Source organism: Heliangelus exortis, chromosome 2 (assembly GCF_036169615.1).
Source record: "Heliangelus exortis chromosome 2, bHelExo1.hap1, whole genome shotgun sequence".
Classification (NCBI taxonomy): domain Eukaryota; kingdom Metazoa; phylum Chordata; class Aves; order Apodiformes; family Trochilidae; genus Heliangelus; species Heliangelus exortis.
Window position 1 is genome coordinate 129,749,466 of NC_092423.1, and position 17,640 is coordinate 129,767,105.

General features: G+C 35.3%; 1 protein-coding gene across 4 annotated transcripts in view; it reads left to right on the forward strand.

Moving 5' to 3' along the window:
• Positions 1 to 17,640, forward strand: part of VPS13B (vacuolar protein sorting 13 homolog B) — a 425,857-nt gene that overhangs the window by 227,375 nt on the left and 180,842 nt on the right. For all 4 annotated transcript variants that reach the window (XM_071738035.1, XM_071738039.1, XM_071738037.1 and 1 more), the window contains exons 26-30: positions 5,589 to 5,760; positions 6,730 to 6,844; positions 8,743 to 8,884; positions 10,632 to 11,040; positions 16,771 to 16,882. In XM_071738035.1, the coding sequence (XP_071594136.1) occupies positions 5,589 to 5,760; positions 6,730 to 6,844; positions 8,743 to 8,884; positions 10,632 to 11,040; positions 16,771 to 16,882 (950 nt within the window). The remainder of the gene's footprint in view (positions 1 to 5,588; positions 5,761 to 6,729; positions 6,845 to 8,742; positions 8,885 to 10,631; positions 11,041 to 16,770; positions 16,883 to 17,640) is intronic.

Consider the following 17,640-nt stretch of genomic DNA (forward strand, 5'->3'; position numbering starts at 1 on the left):
TCTGCTTCTCTGAGTGATCTGGTACCTGATCTGTATGTGCCTAAGACTGTAAAATTTATTTTGAGACATGGAAAGGAGTTCTGCTTCTCTGCCATACCAAGAAAAGAAGGTGATTGTTTTATCAGCATGAATAGGATGTTAAACTTCAGCCACGAGTATCATTATCTATGAGTAGCCAGATAGCTGTTATATAGTAGAATGGGTTGTCACAGGAGGCTGTGCAGCCAAATAGGCCTCATATTTGTGGTTTACATAGTGCCCCTGTCAGTCTCACTAGTTGGAATAATACATTTGCCTTGTTGTGCTCCAGAAGAGAGCCAAAAATGTGAAAGGTGAGTTTTAGGTGTATCAGTGGTGTAGCATACCTGTGCAATGCTTCATTCTTAACATAATGCTATTTGAATGTGGGGAGACTGTACTGAGAGACTGGGTTTAATTCTCAGGATAAACACTGCAGTGTCGGGAGCACTTCACAGACCAGTGCTAAAACACAGACAACTACAACAGTTAGAGGAGAGAATGCAACTACATGTTCAACAACATTTGACCAGGATTGCTTTGACCCTATGTATGATTTATATTAATTCCTGGGTTTGGAGATAATGAACTGGTGATTTTTTGTACTTACTTTTTCTATCAGTCACACACACACAGAGGTAACTTTCATTAAAACCTATTTGAGCTAGGGTTTCAGTTCTTTAGTTGTTTCACTAACGTGTTTTTGGACTATTTGAATAGCCTCAGTTTTGGCGTATTTCTATGTGTTCGTGAAAAATTTTGCCACGGGCACCCAACTGAAGATAAGCAATACTAGCAGGAAAACAATATGGTAAAAAGAACCCCTGTTTTTTCCACCTACTCGCATCAGATCCCTTTCTCATTAAAATCTAAAGCCACCAGCTTTATATATAACATTTTGGTTTTGACCCTCTATATAGACAGTAGTATTTGGAGTACATGCTGTACTTGGAGCAGTACTTAAATGTTTCAGTAATTGTTTTAATCCATATGTTACCAAGATTATTTTGGTAATATGGGTTCAAGTTCAGTATTCATATCCTAACCCTTTGCAAAATGTTCATAATTTATATCATTTTATTCCTTTTCTCAGCAAATGTTATGCACTGGCTAAATAAATTTTCTTCTGATATAAATGAAACGTTGTGACTTAGCTAACAAAGGCCAATGTTAGAATTTGCATTCAGTGTTTTCCACTCTGAAGCTAAGGCCATAATTTAAATCTTGTTAGAATAGAAAGTTCTATTAGAACATGTGGCATTAATATTGGATTTTTTCACAATAGGGGACTTAAAATTGACATAGCATTTTAAAACCGACATTTGAAAACTGTTTTGAAAGGATTGTATCATTGTGCTTAGACAGGATAAATAGATTTAAGAAATTACCATGCTCTGAGGATTTTATTAAAGATACGAAAAAGGAAAAAAGGTACAAACAGAAGGAAAAGTTTACGTGAAACTATAGTTCATATGACTGAAAGATTGAAGAACAGAGCTCAGATCCATCATCTCCATTCAGAGCTCTCAGCCCAAGGTGTTCTGGCTGTGGCTGGGGTAGGAAGGCAGTGCAGAAGAAAGAGCCAGTAAAAGGAATATATAAGTGCACGGATAGAAAATCATACTGGGGCAGGTGGAGTTTGTTTAATGGAGACAGTGAGTTAAGAGAACATATACATAACTAGATACTTGATACTGTGAATTCTTTGTCAGAAATAGAGAATGAGAATTAGAAAGCTAACATTTGTATTGTCAGGAAAAAATTCACAGAGTTGCTCAAGTAAGAGGGTAACATTTTTGGCTCAGCAGCTGATCAACTGGGTAGGAATATTAGGTGTATGAAGGTGATGAAAATCAAAAAGAGTATGTAGGGTGTACAAAGGTTTTAGGACTAAAAAAAAGACAAAAGTAACGGTTTGGAATTACTGCAGTTTTTGACTTGGAGAGAATTTGTCATGGGAATTCAAACCGGAGTTTAGATTCCTATAAGACTACAAAAATGCTGTATTTAAGATCATGAAACTGTACTTCTCATTTATTTGAAGAAGGTTGGATGTGAAGATGAGACAGAGGATCTGGTCACGTCCACTATTTTCAACTACTCCTTTGAACTACAGTCTGCTGAGTGCCTCAGTTTTGGTCCATGTAATTCAAACTTTATTTGAAGAAAAATCACCCATTTAGTATGTTCAGATATGAACAGAACCTCCCTATAGATGCATCTGAGCAGCATCTGTACAGAGCTATACAGCTGTTCCTCTGTCCCAAAAGCATGCAAAGTTGACAGGCCTTGTAGACAAGAAATGCAGACAGATTCTATGGTTTTTTGCTTGTTTTGTCTGCTATGAAGTACAGCAGCTAGTTCTACCTGTCAATTTGCCTAATGGGCTGCAGATGTCAGTCTGTTACTCCATCCTATTTTCATTGAGGCCAAGTTTTTCTTCTGAGTGAAGACAATTGTCCTCCACAGTTTTTCCAAGTATGGGTTATTGTATATATCTATCTTAGATATAAGACTTTTTATCTGGAGACTGTTCACAAGAGCCTAACTAGTGAAATCCAACTAAGTATTGTAAAAGCCAGTTGCACTGACTTGCACTGAAGTACAGTTGAGGGCTGAATATTTTTCAGGTACCTTCTGAAGATGCAATTATTTTAGTGTAGAAGCAGGGTGGGGTATGTCAGAGTAACCTGATGCTTGTCAGCTTCATATATCATGGTATTCTTCAAGTACTCTTCAGAGACTGGCATAGAAAATCTGAGCATTGATGAGAGATCGGTGAGGTATAGAGACAGAAAGGCAAAAGTTATCTTCAGTACATCACAGAAATTACTATTGTAGGAACTGGAATGTCAGGAAAGTTAACCAGCTGAGAATAGATGATACTGTGTGGAAGCAGAGGATGACTGCAAAGTCTTGCTTTCAATGAACGGGAAAGGGGAAAGGGAAGGTGGAAGCAACTTTGGAGAGGTAACTGAGAATATTGGAGCAGCATTCCACCATTTTCCTGGGTTTGATTAATCTCTGTCTGTGGTTTTGCTGCTGGAACTTGACCATTCCTTTCCCTTCCCACAGTCTGAATTCCATCAAGGGAGCAATAAAAGCAGATGAGGCAGTTACAGTGCAGGCACTTACTGGCCAGGAGACCTAATGCCAACAAAACCTTGCTTGCTTGCTGTCTTGATACTGGCAGGTCTGAAGACAAATTACAAATACTTGGGGAAATAGAAAAATACTTTTATGTTAATCTCCTTAAATGTCATGTATGTAACATCTTTACATTCTCTTAATGCTATTATTGATTCCTTGTAGATGCATGTTTTTTGTCTTTAGAAATTTGGAGGTACTTAACTTTAGCCTAATGTCACTCGAATTCAGTGAGAGCAAATCTCGGTCCGTGTTTGATTTGGAAAATATCATCCTGTATTTGTAAATTATAGCTTGCTGTCATACAGTAACAGTAATGTTTTTAATGAAAGAATTAGGGGAGGTAATACATAAAAATTGAGTGTGTAAGCCACAATTTCAGACTTGCAGCTATATATTTTATAGGCAGTATTGCTGATAAGCAGGAGTGAAGTATACGGAGTTAATTAAACAATAATATGCACTTATACTGGTTTGACTTAGGGATATTTTCCAGAAGTTTGCATTTTTTCAGTCTATATTTTGTTTACACGTTCCTGTATTTTTAAATCTTTAAGTCTTCTGAACCAAACTACTTTGTTGCCATAAGTATGGGGGTTTTTTTAAGTTTAGAGATTTTTACAGTTAATATGTTATTTGGTTCTGTGGGAGACAAATGATTATTTTTAAAGCTTCTTTCAGCTGCAGCGGACTTGCTATAAATGAATCGGAAGAAAGCAAACTCATGACTGTTTATATTAGACAGCAAACGAAGTAACTTGTTTATGTGATCTGTGGATGATTTATATTTTATGCTGCATGTAATTCTTTTCATGCTGACAAGTTGAGAGTGAGCACCACAGCCCTCAGTGGATAAAGCTACCTAGTTTACTGAATTGTAATCTGGGTGGTTGTAAGACAGGGATACATGAGTGAGAGGCTTAAGTACTGGAGGCTGGAAACAGTTAATCATTTTTACTGTCCCTCCTCTGGAACAGCAAAAGCAAAGGTAGTGCAGACTACAACAGGCCACTTGTTACTGTTTACTTAAGTACAAACAGTGGTAGAAGTGTTTAGTCCTTGGGGAAACTCAGTGATTGAGCAAGAACGCAGAAGTTATTTTGATAAGGCACAGCGTTAGTGTGGCCAAACTGTGATCATCCCCGAGCTCTAGGCAGGCCAAGGATGAAGGCCTCATATGTTTGGATCTTCCTGATGAACAAAGATAAATTCTGCTAAGAAAATAAACTCAGTATATTGGTCAATTTGCAACAATTGGTAAAAGAATTAAATTGTATATTTTAGGACTTGGCATGAGAAGTTGTGGGAAAATAGTTCAGGGTTTCTGACTCTGGCTTGATTTTTCTGTAGATCTGGAAACAGAGCAGAAAATTAATGCATAAACATGTTTAACAATACTATGCTGGGTGCTGAAAATCCAAAATGAAAATTGAAACTTCATGAGAAACAAGAACACAGTCTCACTTCAGTTGCTTAGTTTTTCATTAAAAAAAATTTCTAAGAATTTGGGGTTGGGTTTTTTTTGCTTTTATTTTTTATTATTATTGTTTTTAAAAGCAGCAGCTACTGCAGGGCATCAGTTTTTCAATACCATTAACAGAAGACTAGGGAGAAATGCAGTCTCTTCATTTTTCACCTCCCAAAGGATAGCCATATAGCAACATCTTCTTTCAGAGGAGCATCCGCAGGACTTCTGCCACTCAAAAGAGAATGGGCCACTTCAGCTGTTTATGTATGTTTGAATGGCAGAAAAAATTTAGATAGTATGTTCACGGTGAACTTAAAGTAGGGGATGGGTGGAGCCAGTAATCCAGTAAACTCGGACTGGGACTTGGTGTTGAGCAGCTGGGGATGTCTATTGATAAGCTCTGCAGCTGTCATAGCTGCAAACAGAAGAGGTTATCACTGAAAGCCTCAGCTTAATGCAGTTTTAGCTGTACTTGGAAGCTAGCTAGTCCCAAGCAGTAGTACATGGAAGTGTCCTGGAATACTGGATGGGAACATGGTAGCCCAAGTACCAGATTGCAGTGCAAAGTGAAGCACAAGTGAGTTGAGGCCCCAGTTACAACTTGAAGGCTTTAGGGTAGAACCAGTTCCAACACTGGCAGTGGCAGTTCCAGGGGTCTGACTGAGCCCCAGCATACTCTGCCCATGGCTGTGTCCAGAGGTTCACAATTCCTGTGTTACTAAGAGCACTGTTTTACATCAACATCCTATATTTGTCTCCTAGAAGTTCAAGGACTGGTTTTCTTCCTCAAGTTCACTTCCAGAGATAGATGCCTGTGTAGGCCTTACTTGTGCATTGACTAAATTAAGTTTTGTTTACAAAAGAAACTTCTGTGTCAGACTAGACAGAAAAAAAAAAAAAAAAAAAAAAAAGGGTAAAAAACAATACTTTGGTTTTTTTCTCGTCTGTTTCATAGGGTGATTCTCTTCAGGGTGGTGATGATTCTCCATTCTCAGACTCCATTACATTGGAACAAACAACAAGTAATATTGGAGTCTCAAGTGGACGTGTCAGCCTATGGATGCAGTGGATGTTGCCAAAAATTACTATTAAATTGTTTGCTCCTGATCCTAGAAATAATAGCACAGGTATCCAGCATTTTTCCTCTAATAAAATATTATCAATTCCATACATGACACCACAGTATTTGCTATTCACAACTTTTATTGACAATATTAAGTACTGTAACGGAGAAATAATGGGTTGGATCTATATTTTAAATTAGAATGACAAGTTCAGTAATGTTCTTTGGAAAAAATTTCCCCCTCCACGTTGAAAGATGATTATATGAAACTGAAAATTAGTTAATTTACTTAGGAGTGCTGCATTTATTACCCTAGAAGTAATCATGCTTCAATTTGTTATGATTCAGCAGTATGTTTTCTGTGTTTACATTTAGACATGTAGTTCTGTATTGATGATTTCAAATTTAAATTTAATGTGATCGTCATAGTATAATCCTTGAAGTCATAGAAAGTTTAACACGGAGTTCAACTCATAAGTTTCAACTTCTGTTTTGAAAAAAGAAATGTGTGTGGTAGTACACAGCTTCTCTTTTTTTTTGCTTGAGGTTACAGTTGGGTTATCATCCAGATAGTAATTTTTTGAGAGCAACTCAGATTCTATAAATGTGCTGCAAGCCCTCATGTATTTTTGTTTAAATAATGTTCCATAGCAGTTAATATTGTAACTTACAGAAGTGTGAAAAAAATAATGTCATGTTCAGACCTGATTTTCAAAGATAAGTACTTAAATCTTCAATTTAAAAAAAAGGTAGATCAAATAGAATAAATATCTTTGCATATCCTTTTTACATTTTTTAACTCAGACTATCTGAACTAAACCCCATATAATAGTCTCTACATATTTGTAGAATGTGTGGATTCTAGGAGTTTTTTCTGTTTCCTGTCTGTGTGAGACAAAAGCACTTCATAAAAAATTCTGAGTGGAAGTAGCATCTTTCTATTTACAACATGTAGTTTCTCAGATATATTTTTCCTAAAAGCTTAACTCTCGGATTAAGAACTAATAATTTTTATTTTATTTTACCATTGCAGAAGTCTGTGTTGTCAGTGAATTAGAAGATCTCAGTGCCTCAGTGGATATGCAGGATGTCTATACCAAAATCAAATGTAAAATAGAAAGCTTCAATATTGACCATTACAGAAACAGGTATTTCCTTGGTGTTAGTCTGCTTTAATTTCAGGCTGAAAGAAGACAGGTGTGGACCTTTTCTTAATTCTAAACTTGAATTGAAGGTAATTTTTCAGTTTCAGTGAAATTGCATTAAACTTTAAAGTTATCAAAAGGAGTCTAAACAGGGAATTTCATTCTTCTCAGAATTATATCCGATTCCAAAGAAATACATAGGTATCATTGCACATTAGGTTTTTTTTTCACACTTACTGCTTTTTTGGTCTATTAGACAAAAATCATTAATTTTAGCTGAATTTGTGAATGGGAAATTCCTTAAATGTTTCTTCCTGAAATGTTAGCAAGTGCAAATATTTAATGATTTAAAGCACCATACTCTTAGATATGACAAAGAATTTTTCTTAAAAATGGAGCTGTGTCTTTTTCTGTCACTTAGCAACACTGTAATGGAGGGAACTGATTATCTGTGTCTGTGTGACACCGTGTAGTGTCAGGCAGATGCCCCCAAGTAAAATTTCAGTCATGTCAACCAGTGTATCATCAATATTATGCATATTTAGAGTAGGTAGTTTGACCAACTACATGTCTTGCAACTTTAGCAAGCCCTATCAGTTGAATAGTTTGCTGCACTGGTGTGTCTGCATTCATCTGGCACCCAGAGGCATGGTTCTGTAGAGAGAAGCTGGTGTGTTCATTGCCCATAACCATCACAAGTTTGGACAAAATAAGAGAGGGCCTGCTCTGTCTTTGATCACCCAAATTAGTGTTTGCCATTACAGATCAACACGTGTTGTTATGGGAGACAGAAATCAAGACAGGGGACAAAACCCAAACCCAAACCGTACCAAAACACAAAAATGCCCATAGAAAACAAAAGTTAAAAGTTTAAGACCTTTTTTTGCCATTAAAAATGAGAAAAATATTTAGGAGAACAAATTATTTTGACTCAGGAGACAATGTCTGCAAGGTCTTATTGAGCACTTAATGTTCTCTGTGTACAGCAGTAAGGAGATTTGGTATCAAATTAGCAAAACTATCAACATATCTGAGACTTTTTTTCCCTCATCAGCTGCCTAAATAAAATGCAATTCTTGCTCTTTTGCTGAAGTTACAAATACAGTTACAGTTTATATGTAATATTGTAATAAAACTGTAAAACTGTAATATTTGATAATCACATTTTGTACTTTCCTTTGCAAAATATTTTAAAATAAAGTTATGATGCTTTAAAACCCTTTGGAATCCCAGTACTAGGTGCTTCTAACAAGCTGCTTTGTCCACAGATTGTATGGAAAGCTTGAGAGAGAGCCATTCTCTCCCAGGAGACTACTGCTCCATTAGTAATGTTTTCAACTTTAGGGTGGTTTTGTTTGCTAAAGTTATACTGAAGCTTTAAGAAAGGTTTAGGCTTTTGGGGTTTTAGCTGAATAACTCTTCTTAAGCAATACAATTTTTTTTTATATCCTTATATATGATAAAAAATGATTGAACTGTAATATAAAAGCACATTGTAATGCTTAATAAGTCATTTTTTCTAAATAACACTATGATTATGTAAGCATATGAGTACATTTTTTTGGTTGCAGTTTCTTGGTTCTTGTAACTGTTCTCCCCATTCTAATAAAGCTAAAGGAAATGCAGGATTTACTACACTTCACTCTCATCTGTCTTGACATAGGTTGTTCTTTCACACAAAATTTTATAAAGTTGTGGACTTTTTGACCATTTGCACAATCTGATTGAATTTCAGCCTTTTAGGAAAAGGTGTGGCATAGGTTTTATCTTGCAGTTACATTGAACTGTGTAATATTAATGTGTTTTTGTTAGGATTTTTTGCTTATAGCAGATTTCTTTATTTTTATTTGACTGTTGTTTTTTTTTCTTTCCCTCATCCATGTGTTGCTTATTACCTCAAGCCTTGGGGAAGAATCTTGGTCTCTGGGGCAGTATGGAGGAGTGTTCCTTTCCTGTACTGACAAGCTGAACAGACGAACCCTATTGGTCCGACCCATCAGCAAGCAGGACCCTTTCAGTAATTTCTCTGGCTTTTTTCCCTCTGTAAGAATCTTTTCCAAAAATTTTTACTACAGAACTTACATTAATAAAATGCCAGTCGAAGTAAAAAAAAAAAAAAAAAAAAAAAAAAAAAGGCTCAAATGTTTTTAGTTTCTAGTCTAATTTTTAAAAATATATTTATTGCTTACATTAATTGTATTAGTTGTGTTGTTTCCCTCTTTGCTTCAGCAATAGTTGTCAGTCATTTTGTCATTTTTTTAGTTGATTTGGGAATAAGGGTTGATGGCTCACAGCCTGTACATTTCAGTACACTGAAGTCAGTAGAATTCATAGGTGTTAAAAGTGAGCACATACAGTAGTAATGTTTGGAGACCAAATACACAAAAGCCATACACTGAATGCTGAATTTTATTCATGTAATTCTGATATCTACTTAGGAAATTAAATGCTTTTTATTACTGCAACAATACTATAATGCAACAATTAACAATTTCATATATGAGCCTTTCTTTTGAATGCTTGGAACATTACTCTCTAATTTAGAATATATCAGTGTGAGATATTTAACCTCTATTTTTCTTGCCTGTTTACTATACTTTGTATGATATGACATTGAGCTCTATAAGGTGTGAATGTATAGAATCTTTTTATGTTAGTGGAAGGTCTGTGAGGTCTTATTTTCACAGTGAATGTTGATTGGCAATACTTCCTCTTATTCTGTTTGTTTCAGTTCTTATGGGAAATTAACCTCACTAATTTGCTTTAAGTAAACACAAAGGCTTCCAGTGTTTCAGCACTCTACTTATCCTGTTTGTTAAATAGATATTGTTCTAGTAACAAGATTTAAAGTACATTATATTGTTTTTAATTAAATTTAACATGCTGAAAGAAGCAAATACTTGCAAAAGTATTGCTTTCATTTATGCTCATGTGATTAAGGTAAAAAGTTAAATAATCTTATAGAATTCTAACAAAATGTTTATTGCATTTTAAAAATAATGGTTTTCCTAGTTACTCTTTTAGTGTTTTACACCCACTAGGAGTGTATGACTGAAAGACTGTCAAAGAGAACCAAAATTGTCTTGTACATCTTCTGGGAGCTAAGTATTTAATTGTCATCTTTATCTAGGAAATATTTATACTTAGAACTGCAATGTGCTGTTTCTGAAGTACAGTGCAAATATCTTTATTTAAGTGATGTGTTTGAGCACGTGGTACAGCTGTTCTCCTTAGGTACTCAAGAGGTGATGAGACCAAACCCAACTTAATTCTTAAGAGTATTTAGTTGGCTTCAGGGTGGTTTTAACACCCATGTTTAGATGGAGTGACATATCTCAGCACCTCAGTGTTATTTTAGCACCTATAGTATTTGCACATACAGAGGGAACAATGCAAGGAAGTAAGATCTACTTCTAAAATGTCTAAAATGAAGGAGAAATAAAAATACAGTGTGAAAAATTATCAGAAAATATTTGGTAAATTTAGACTTGGATATATACGGTATTTTTTGGCTGATGTGAATTTCATATAACATCAACAATCAGAGAAGAAAAAGGTATTCAGCAATTCATAGTCTTAGCTGACACACTACAGTGAAGTGTAGAAAAATTGGATAAATTGTCCATTGGAAAAAAAAAGAAAATTATTTTCCATAATTCAGAGATAGTGGAAATTCTCTAGAAAATGTAGAACCCTAAACATCCTAACCAACAGAGTATATGGCAGTTGATGGATGTTAAACTGCTGCAAAAATGTACACATTTTTTTTTTTTTTCTTTCCTTGAAACAGACAACTGCAAAACTTTTAGATGGCTCACACCAACAGCACGGATTCCTTTCTCTCACTTACACCAAAGCTGTGACAAAAAATGTCCGGCACAAGCTGATATCAAGAAACGAACGGAGAACATTCCACAAGCTATCAGAAGGTCACACTGATGGTTCTCCTCACTTCCTTCATGAGATCCTTCTCTCTTCTCAAGCCTTTGATGTGGTCCTCTGTTTTCCTTTGCTTAATGCAATTGCAAGCATTTTTCAAGCCAGACTGCCAAGGACTCAGAAGGAGAAAAGGAAATCACCAGGCCAGCCCATGAGGACTCATGCTCTAACTTCCCGCAACTTGCCTCTGATTTATATCAGCACTGGGGTGATCAGAGTCTTCTGTCCCAAAAATGAGGAAGATCGTCCCACTGCAGAAGGTAACAATATTTTATGTTAAAGATTTTTTTGCTGTTTGGTATTGTAGATAAATACTCTAACATAAATTGCATTTTTAGGGCCTTCAGTTTTAAGGATCAGATCTAACATCCATGCTGTTTCCCTGCGGACTTGCTGAAAAGTTTTTTAGGTGTTTATTTGATCATTGTTTTCCCAGTACTTTGGAGTTTGTGTTTAAAATGTGTTTATAAAAAGAAAAAGGTAAAAAATTGTGTGAAGAGAACCCATATCATGCTGTGGTAATACTCATGTCAGCTCTCATTACTCTGGTACCAGTTCAGCTTTTCACAGATGGCTGTTCCAGTGATGGAGCCTCAGCTGCTCTGGAAACTGGCTTCCAGAAATCCATGCAATAGTGAAGCAGGTAGATATTCTAGTTCAGTTTGGAGAAAGATATTAAAATGTGCCTTGTGATTGATGCCCAATAGATAATCAGATAACAGATAATAAAGTTTATCATTTATTTAGTAATTCTTAGTTGAAGCTGTTTGGACTTCCTTATGAAAGAGGCTTTCAGGTTTTTTACAAAGTTGTGCATTTTTGTGCATTTTGTGTTTTACAAAGTTGTAAACTCTTGTTTCAAATGACAGTAAGTAGCAGTGTGATCTACGGATAATACTTTTTTCTATAAGAAATGGCTTTCCTTTCATACATAAAATATGTTTACATCCCTTTTACAATCTTTCTATATGAATAAAGATAAGCTGGCATTAAAATTACACTTTGTAACAGCTAGTTGGGAATGTGATCAATTTGTTTACCAATAGCTCTTTTACAGATTAAAAAATAAGGAAAAAATTGTTTTACTGGGCATCATCATATATTTCCGTAAGTCCTGTAGGTATGGGTCTTTTTAACCATTCTATATGATATAGCTCACAATATAATCCTGAGTATAATATTTAAATTCTTGTCATAATCTAACTGCAAGAAGTGCAGACAGTGAGAATTTATGTAGGTCATTTTTTTTTGCCAGCGTCCTCCACACTTTTCCAACTGGGAATGATGAAAGCATGGGAAGATAAAATTAGACTGGCTGTGTTGGCAAAAAAGAATTTATTCTGATTGCAAGGGAGTTTTAGGGCATGCTGTCAAGGAAATATATATCTTTTTAAGTATGTTTTTCTAGCTCTGTAGCTGTATACTTGATAAAAAAGAAATTATAAAAAAGAAATATATAAAATTATAAAAAAATTATATTTTATAAAAATATAAAATTGACACTATTAAGCATGGATGTGGAAAGGAAAAGTAGGTGTGCTTTCAAAGAATAATGCTGAAGATAAGCTTTACTAAATCAGTAAGAAAGCCAGCTAACCTCTTTCAGTGGAGAATTCTTAAATATTGTCACTATGAAAATCAGTACCCTTCTCCTTTAATTTCTTCTTTCACTCCAGATTTTCTCAACTCTTCTCTCATCTCTTTCTGAATGTGAAATAAATCACTTCTCTCTTCTACTGCTTATTGTCTTCAAGAGCAGAAATTAGAAACAAAAATAAGGAGTAAGATTGAATATGACCCATTACTGATGTGCTACACTGATAAAGTGTTATATATTGTGGAAATATTCCCCTATAAGCCTCAAAAAGATAAAAAAATGACCTTAGTTTCTCTTCCAGTCAATCCCGTGTTATTAATTTTTTTGTATCTAGTGATAGCTACCAAAACTACCCCCAGAAAAACACATGTAGTTGTGACTTAATATATAAAATTTAAAAATATCCCAAATCTGTTCTTTCTTTGTGCATTCCAAAACCAAACTTACACAGTGAACGGTGGTACACAAACACTATGAAATAATCAAGATAATATTTTTTCTCCTGAGGAATTTATATGCATGTTTATGGTTTTTGCAGCGGCACCAGATCAACATTCTTTTTGTAGTAGGCTTCAGGGCAGCATTCTATCCTAGGCTGCTTTCCCTGAGAGTTTGATTTGTTAATGTGTCAGGTGGTGTTTCAAGCTCTCACCAGCAACCTTCACTTACTTAGTGAGAACTAAATATAAAAAGCAATATATAGCATAGAATCAAGAAATTCTTTGTAGCAGAACACTATAAATAAAAATTTTAAATTACAAAAAAAAAAAAAATGCTAAGAAGTGGTAAAGACAGGGAAGAATCCACATCTGGCTGGTTCGAGGATAATAGGAACTTTTTTTTAATATGTACTAAGAGTGAAATATCAGGAATCACTAGAAAGGACATGATAAATTTGTTGATAGTGAAAAAGAAAAGGCAGCGTTCTTAATAAACGTATGTCCTGCATTTGTGGAAGTGATATATTCTTGTCACATGAGCATGACTCCCTACTTTGAAGTCTGTCCTAACATATGGTCTGTAACATCCTCCTTGCTTATTATTAAACAGTTTCAAATCAGTCAGACTGAGTAACTTGTGCTTAGGGATCTTAGTCTTCTGAAACTAATTTTTAACACACCTTGGAATAGTAGCTTTTAGACAGCTGAAGGTAAAATGAAAATGGTGATGTTTAAATAAAACTAAGACAAGTAGTTTTATTGCTCTCCCTCAGAGAACATAAAGGTAAAGGTCTATTACAGGATTCAGTCAATAAAGAATTACATATTTGTTACATGGTAATAAATCATAGAGAAAGTTAAGGGTTGGAAGGGACCTCAAAAGATCATCGAGTCCAACCCCCCTGCCAGAGCAGGGTCACCTACAGCAGGTCACACAGGAACACAGCCAGGTGGGCTTTGAATGTCTCCAGGCAAGGAGACTCCACAACCTCCCTGGGCAGCCTGGGGAGGGTTCTTTTTTCCCAGATGCAAGGCTTTACACTTGCCCTTGTTCTAATTCATTAAATTTCTCCCTTCCCAACTCTCCAGTCTGGGTAGGTGCATCTGAATGGCAGCACAGCCTTCCAGGTGTGTCAAACACTCCACTCAAAATACAGTTTTATGGAAAATTAGTCCTGGTGAACATATCTGATTTGCATTCTTCATTATGGCTACAATTCTAAGTTGATAAAATATTTGCAAAGATTTGATGTGCTTACACTTTTGTAAGGAGTTTGAAATTGTGTCATATGGTATTCTAATTTATTTACATCCCTGTGTATCATCTGTGGAAAAGTTAAATTAATTAAAAATGGCTAACTGGAAGTGTCAGTGTGGAATAATAAGTGAAACTTTCATTTAGTAATCTGAAAGTAAATATAAAACCATTGCATCAACATATGTTGCAAACAATACCTTGAGGAAAAGAATGTCGAGGGTTCTATGAGCTGTGCATCACGATTGCTGTGTTTATGTCACTGATTGTAGAAAACATACTAAATCTTTAAACCTGAATTTATATATAAAGGTAGAAAATTTATATATAAAGGTAGAAAATGCAGACTGTGTCTTCAGGACTAGAAAGTATTCTGGCAAATAGTGGATGAAAACAAAGAGTCTCAGTGGGCTTAGTGGGGACAAATAAGGGTGGTAACTGTGCTTCTGCATATGGCAGATGATGGTAGTTCGTTTCCAATATACTTTCTGTCATAAAAATGGGAACTGATAAAACTGGAGAGGGTGCTGAAAAGCACCACAAATGTTAATCAAGTGCTGGAAAAGAAGCCTTACAAGGATTAAGAAGTATAATGTGTTTACCTTAGCAAAAAGAAGACTGCGATGAGTGGGTAAAACGGAATGAGATCGTGAGCAATATTATTACACTTCAATCTGGAAGTTTGATTGTACTTGTAGTGTAGACTTCCCCCCCCCACCCCCCCCATAGCTTTTAAATATTTATAATGACTGTGATTATGTTTACAATGTTATTCTCATATTTTCAAAAGCTAATAGGAGAATTTGTGAGTTAATGAATGGAGATGTGAATTCATCACCCTAAGGCATGACTCAGATTACCACTCATTAGAAACCAGCTGAAAAGTTTAATGCCTGTAATTCTTTCTGGTTTAAGATTGACTTTATTCCTTGATCTTCAGAAAGTTTCACACAAAATAACCATTCCCAGTCTTGAAAAAGAAAAGTCCTATGATGAGTACTCCCATGTTTATTTTGCTTTGCTAGGTGTGAGATACAAATTAAATTTTTTAGAATAAGATACATTTTATTAAGGACCACTTCTCAGCATAGAGCTGCCTAAATAAGTTGTAGTTACAATCAGAAGTATACTTAATATCTACACTCCTTTTTCTTTTGTGAATATCTGGGGAAAAAAATCCAATATCAGGTGTACAGTGGCAAGAATTCTAATATTTAGAGTGATGCCGTATTCATTTTTTTGATCTGGAAGTTAAAAATATGGGGTTTGATCTGGTCACAAATTGGGTATTGTAGTAAATTTAACTTTTCTACCTGAGTTCTGGCAACTAAACTCTGTATATGGTTTCTCTGCTTTGGGGACTTAAGGATTTCACTTTGCCTTTTACATGGGTGAAGTTCTTCTAAGTCTGCACGTTAGAACTTGTGTTACTGTGCTGCTGCATGTTTAATGCTGTGTTTCCTACAGTTGTTTCAAAATATTATATTAGTATTTCTGTGAATGTCTGTGTGCATATATATTTATGCATAAGGTATGTGAATTCTGTGAATGTATACATGCAGGCACAAAGCATGGTATCTTATTTACCAATACATTAACAGGTCTGGAGAAGCTACTATTTTTAACCTCATAGATCTTGCTATATCCATGCCAAGCATTTCACTCTTCAGTAAAATATTTGAACTCTGTGCTGCTGTTATGATTTTGTTTTCAGAACGCACATGTGAGAGTCTTGCAGAATTTCCTTGGATGGGATCAAGTGTGTTGTTGTTCCACCCTTGTTATGTCTCACACTTGTGGTGCAGTGAACCATTTCACTGCAGATGATGAAATCTTTGAGCTTGTATTGCATGTTCTCAGGAGCTTTTCCTCGTTTCTATAAAGCCTTCTGAGCAGAAGCTTTGTCTGTGTCTATGTCTGCTGAGAAGGAGGTGCAGTAAACTCAAGTGTTTTCCTGTAAGGAAATTTCAGAGTTTTACTACAACAAATGTGGTGCTACTTTTTTCTGGGCAGAACTTTGGGGTTTGTATTGAATATGACCACTACTTTTAAAATGAAGAATTTATACATGTGGCTGAAATTTGAATGTGATGTACACGAAGTGGAAAGCAGAGGTTTTTCTTCTTGGCGTAATTTTGTTATTGATGTGGCATTTACTGTCCAGTGCTACATTTTGTTCTTAGTACATGTGTCAGATTTCAGATTCTCTTGTTTCAATCCTTGTGTTTGAACTTTTCATGTGTGTTGCAACCCATACCAAATGCTACTAGTATGGTTACATTATAATATCCTGCAACGTTTCACATCTGAAAGATCTAGGCCCATACTAAAAAGGATTCAGAGTGCTTTACATACTGATATTTCAGCAGATAATTATTGGAGAAATGGGCAGATAACAGAGAAGTCTGTGGAATTAATATAGTTTTTGGAAAAAAAAATTAAATAAAAAAGGATTAGAGTTAATGAGAAGTCTGACAAACTACTGTGGGGAAATAAATAGCAACAGTTTTGTCTTATGTGTCACAACACTGCTATTGATTTTGTGACTCTTTTTTTAGCAACAGTTATTGGTCTGAGCAAAACTGAATCCTTAGCAGACATTCTTATTTAGATTTTTTTTAAGAAATAGTTTTTCATTGTGTCTACTTTATGCATTTGTCTTTTAATCAGACAGGTATTTTCTCTTTCCTAACTACAGCTAATCCAGCAATTAAAGAAGACACCTTGGTTCTCAAGATTGGATCTGTCTGTATGGCTCCTCAGGCTGACAACCCTCTTAGTAGAGCTGTGCTGAGAAAAGATATTTATCAGTAAGTGTTGGGGGAGGGGATGGACTTTTCATATATGGTCTCAGAAAAATTCATTTTGAGAGAAGTTAAATGATCAATAAAACGGGTATGTGCAGCCTGTAAAAATGCTTTTCACATACAATCTTTTGATATTCAAAACCAGGTTTTTCTGATTTTCTTCACTTGTGGGCTTTCAAATCCATTTAGACAAACCAAGTTCTTCTGTGAAGTGCTGATGAATAACAGAATTTAAATGTCAAGTCATTACAAAGTCTAAGCTCACAGATGAGAATATTTTAAGAGGCTTTCTTTTATTCAGCTACTACTAAGTTCACCTTAGAGAAAAGGAAATTTTTTGTGACTATGAAAGTGCTCAGTAGCCATATAGTGTGAAGAAGATAGATCTTAATAATGCAAATGGTAAGCATAGATTCAAACTGCAGGATTTTTAATGTTGTGTAGATCAAAGCTGAAAGAAACACAAACTTCTAAGGAGCTCTTTCCCAGTAAACACATTTTCTGTGAAAATGTTATGCTCTGGATTGTGTCACTAAGTATGTGCAAACCACACTAATCATATATAGGCAGCAAAACTGGTGAACATATGTAATCAACATGATAAAAGTAATATATGATCCTTAGTAGAGTTGGCACTGTTGCCAGACATGAAAGTATGGTTGCAAATAATACCAAGTGAGAAAAGTCACAGAAATACAGATGAACAAGTGTCTTATACTTCCCGTTGGTCTGTTTTTCAGATGTGGCAGTATTTTTAACTA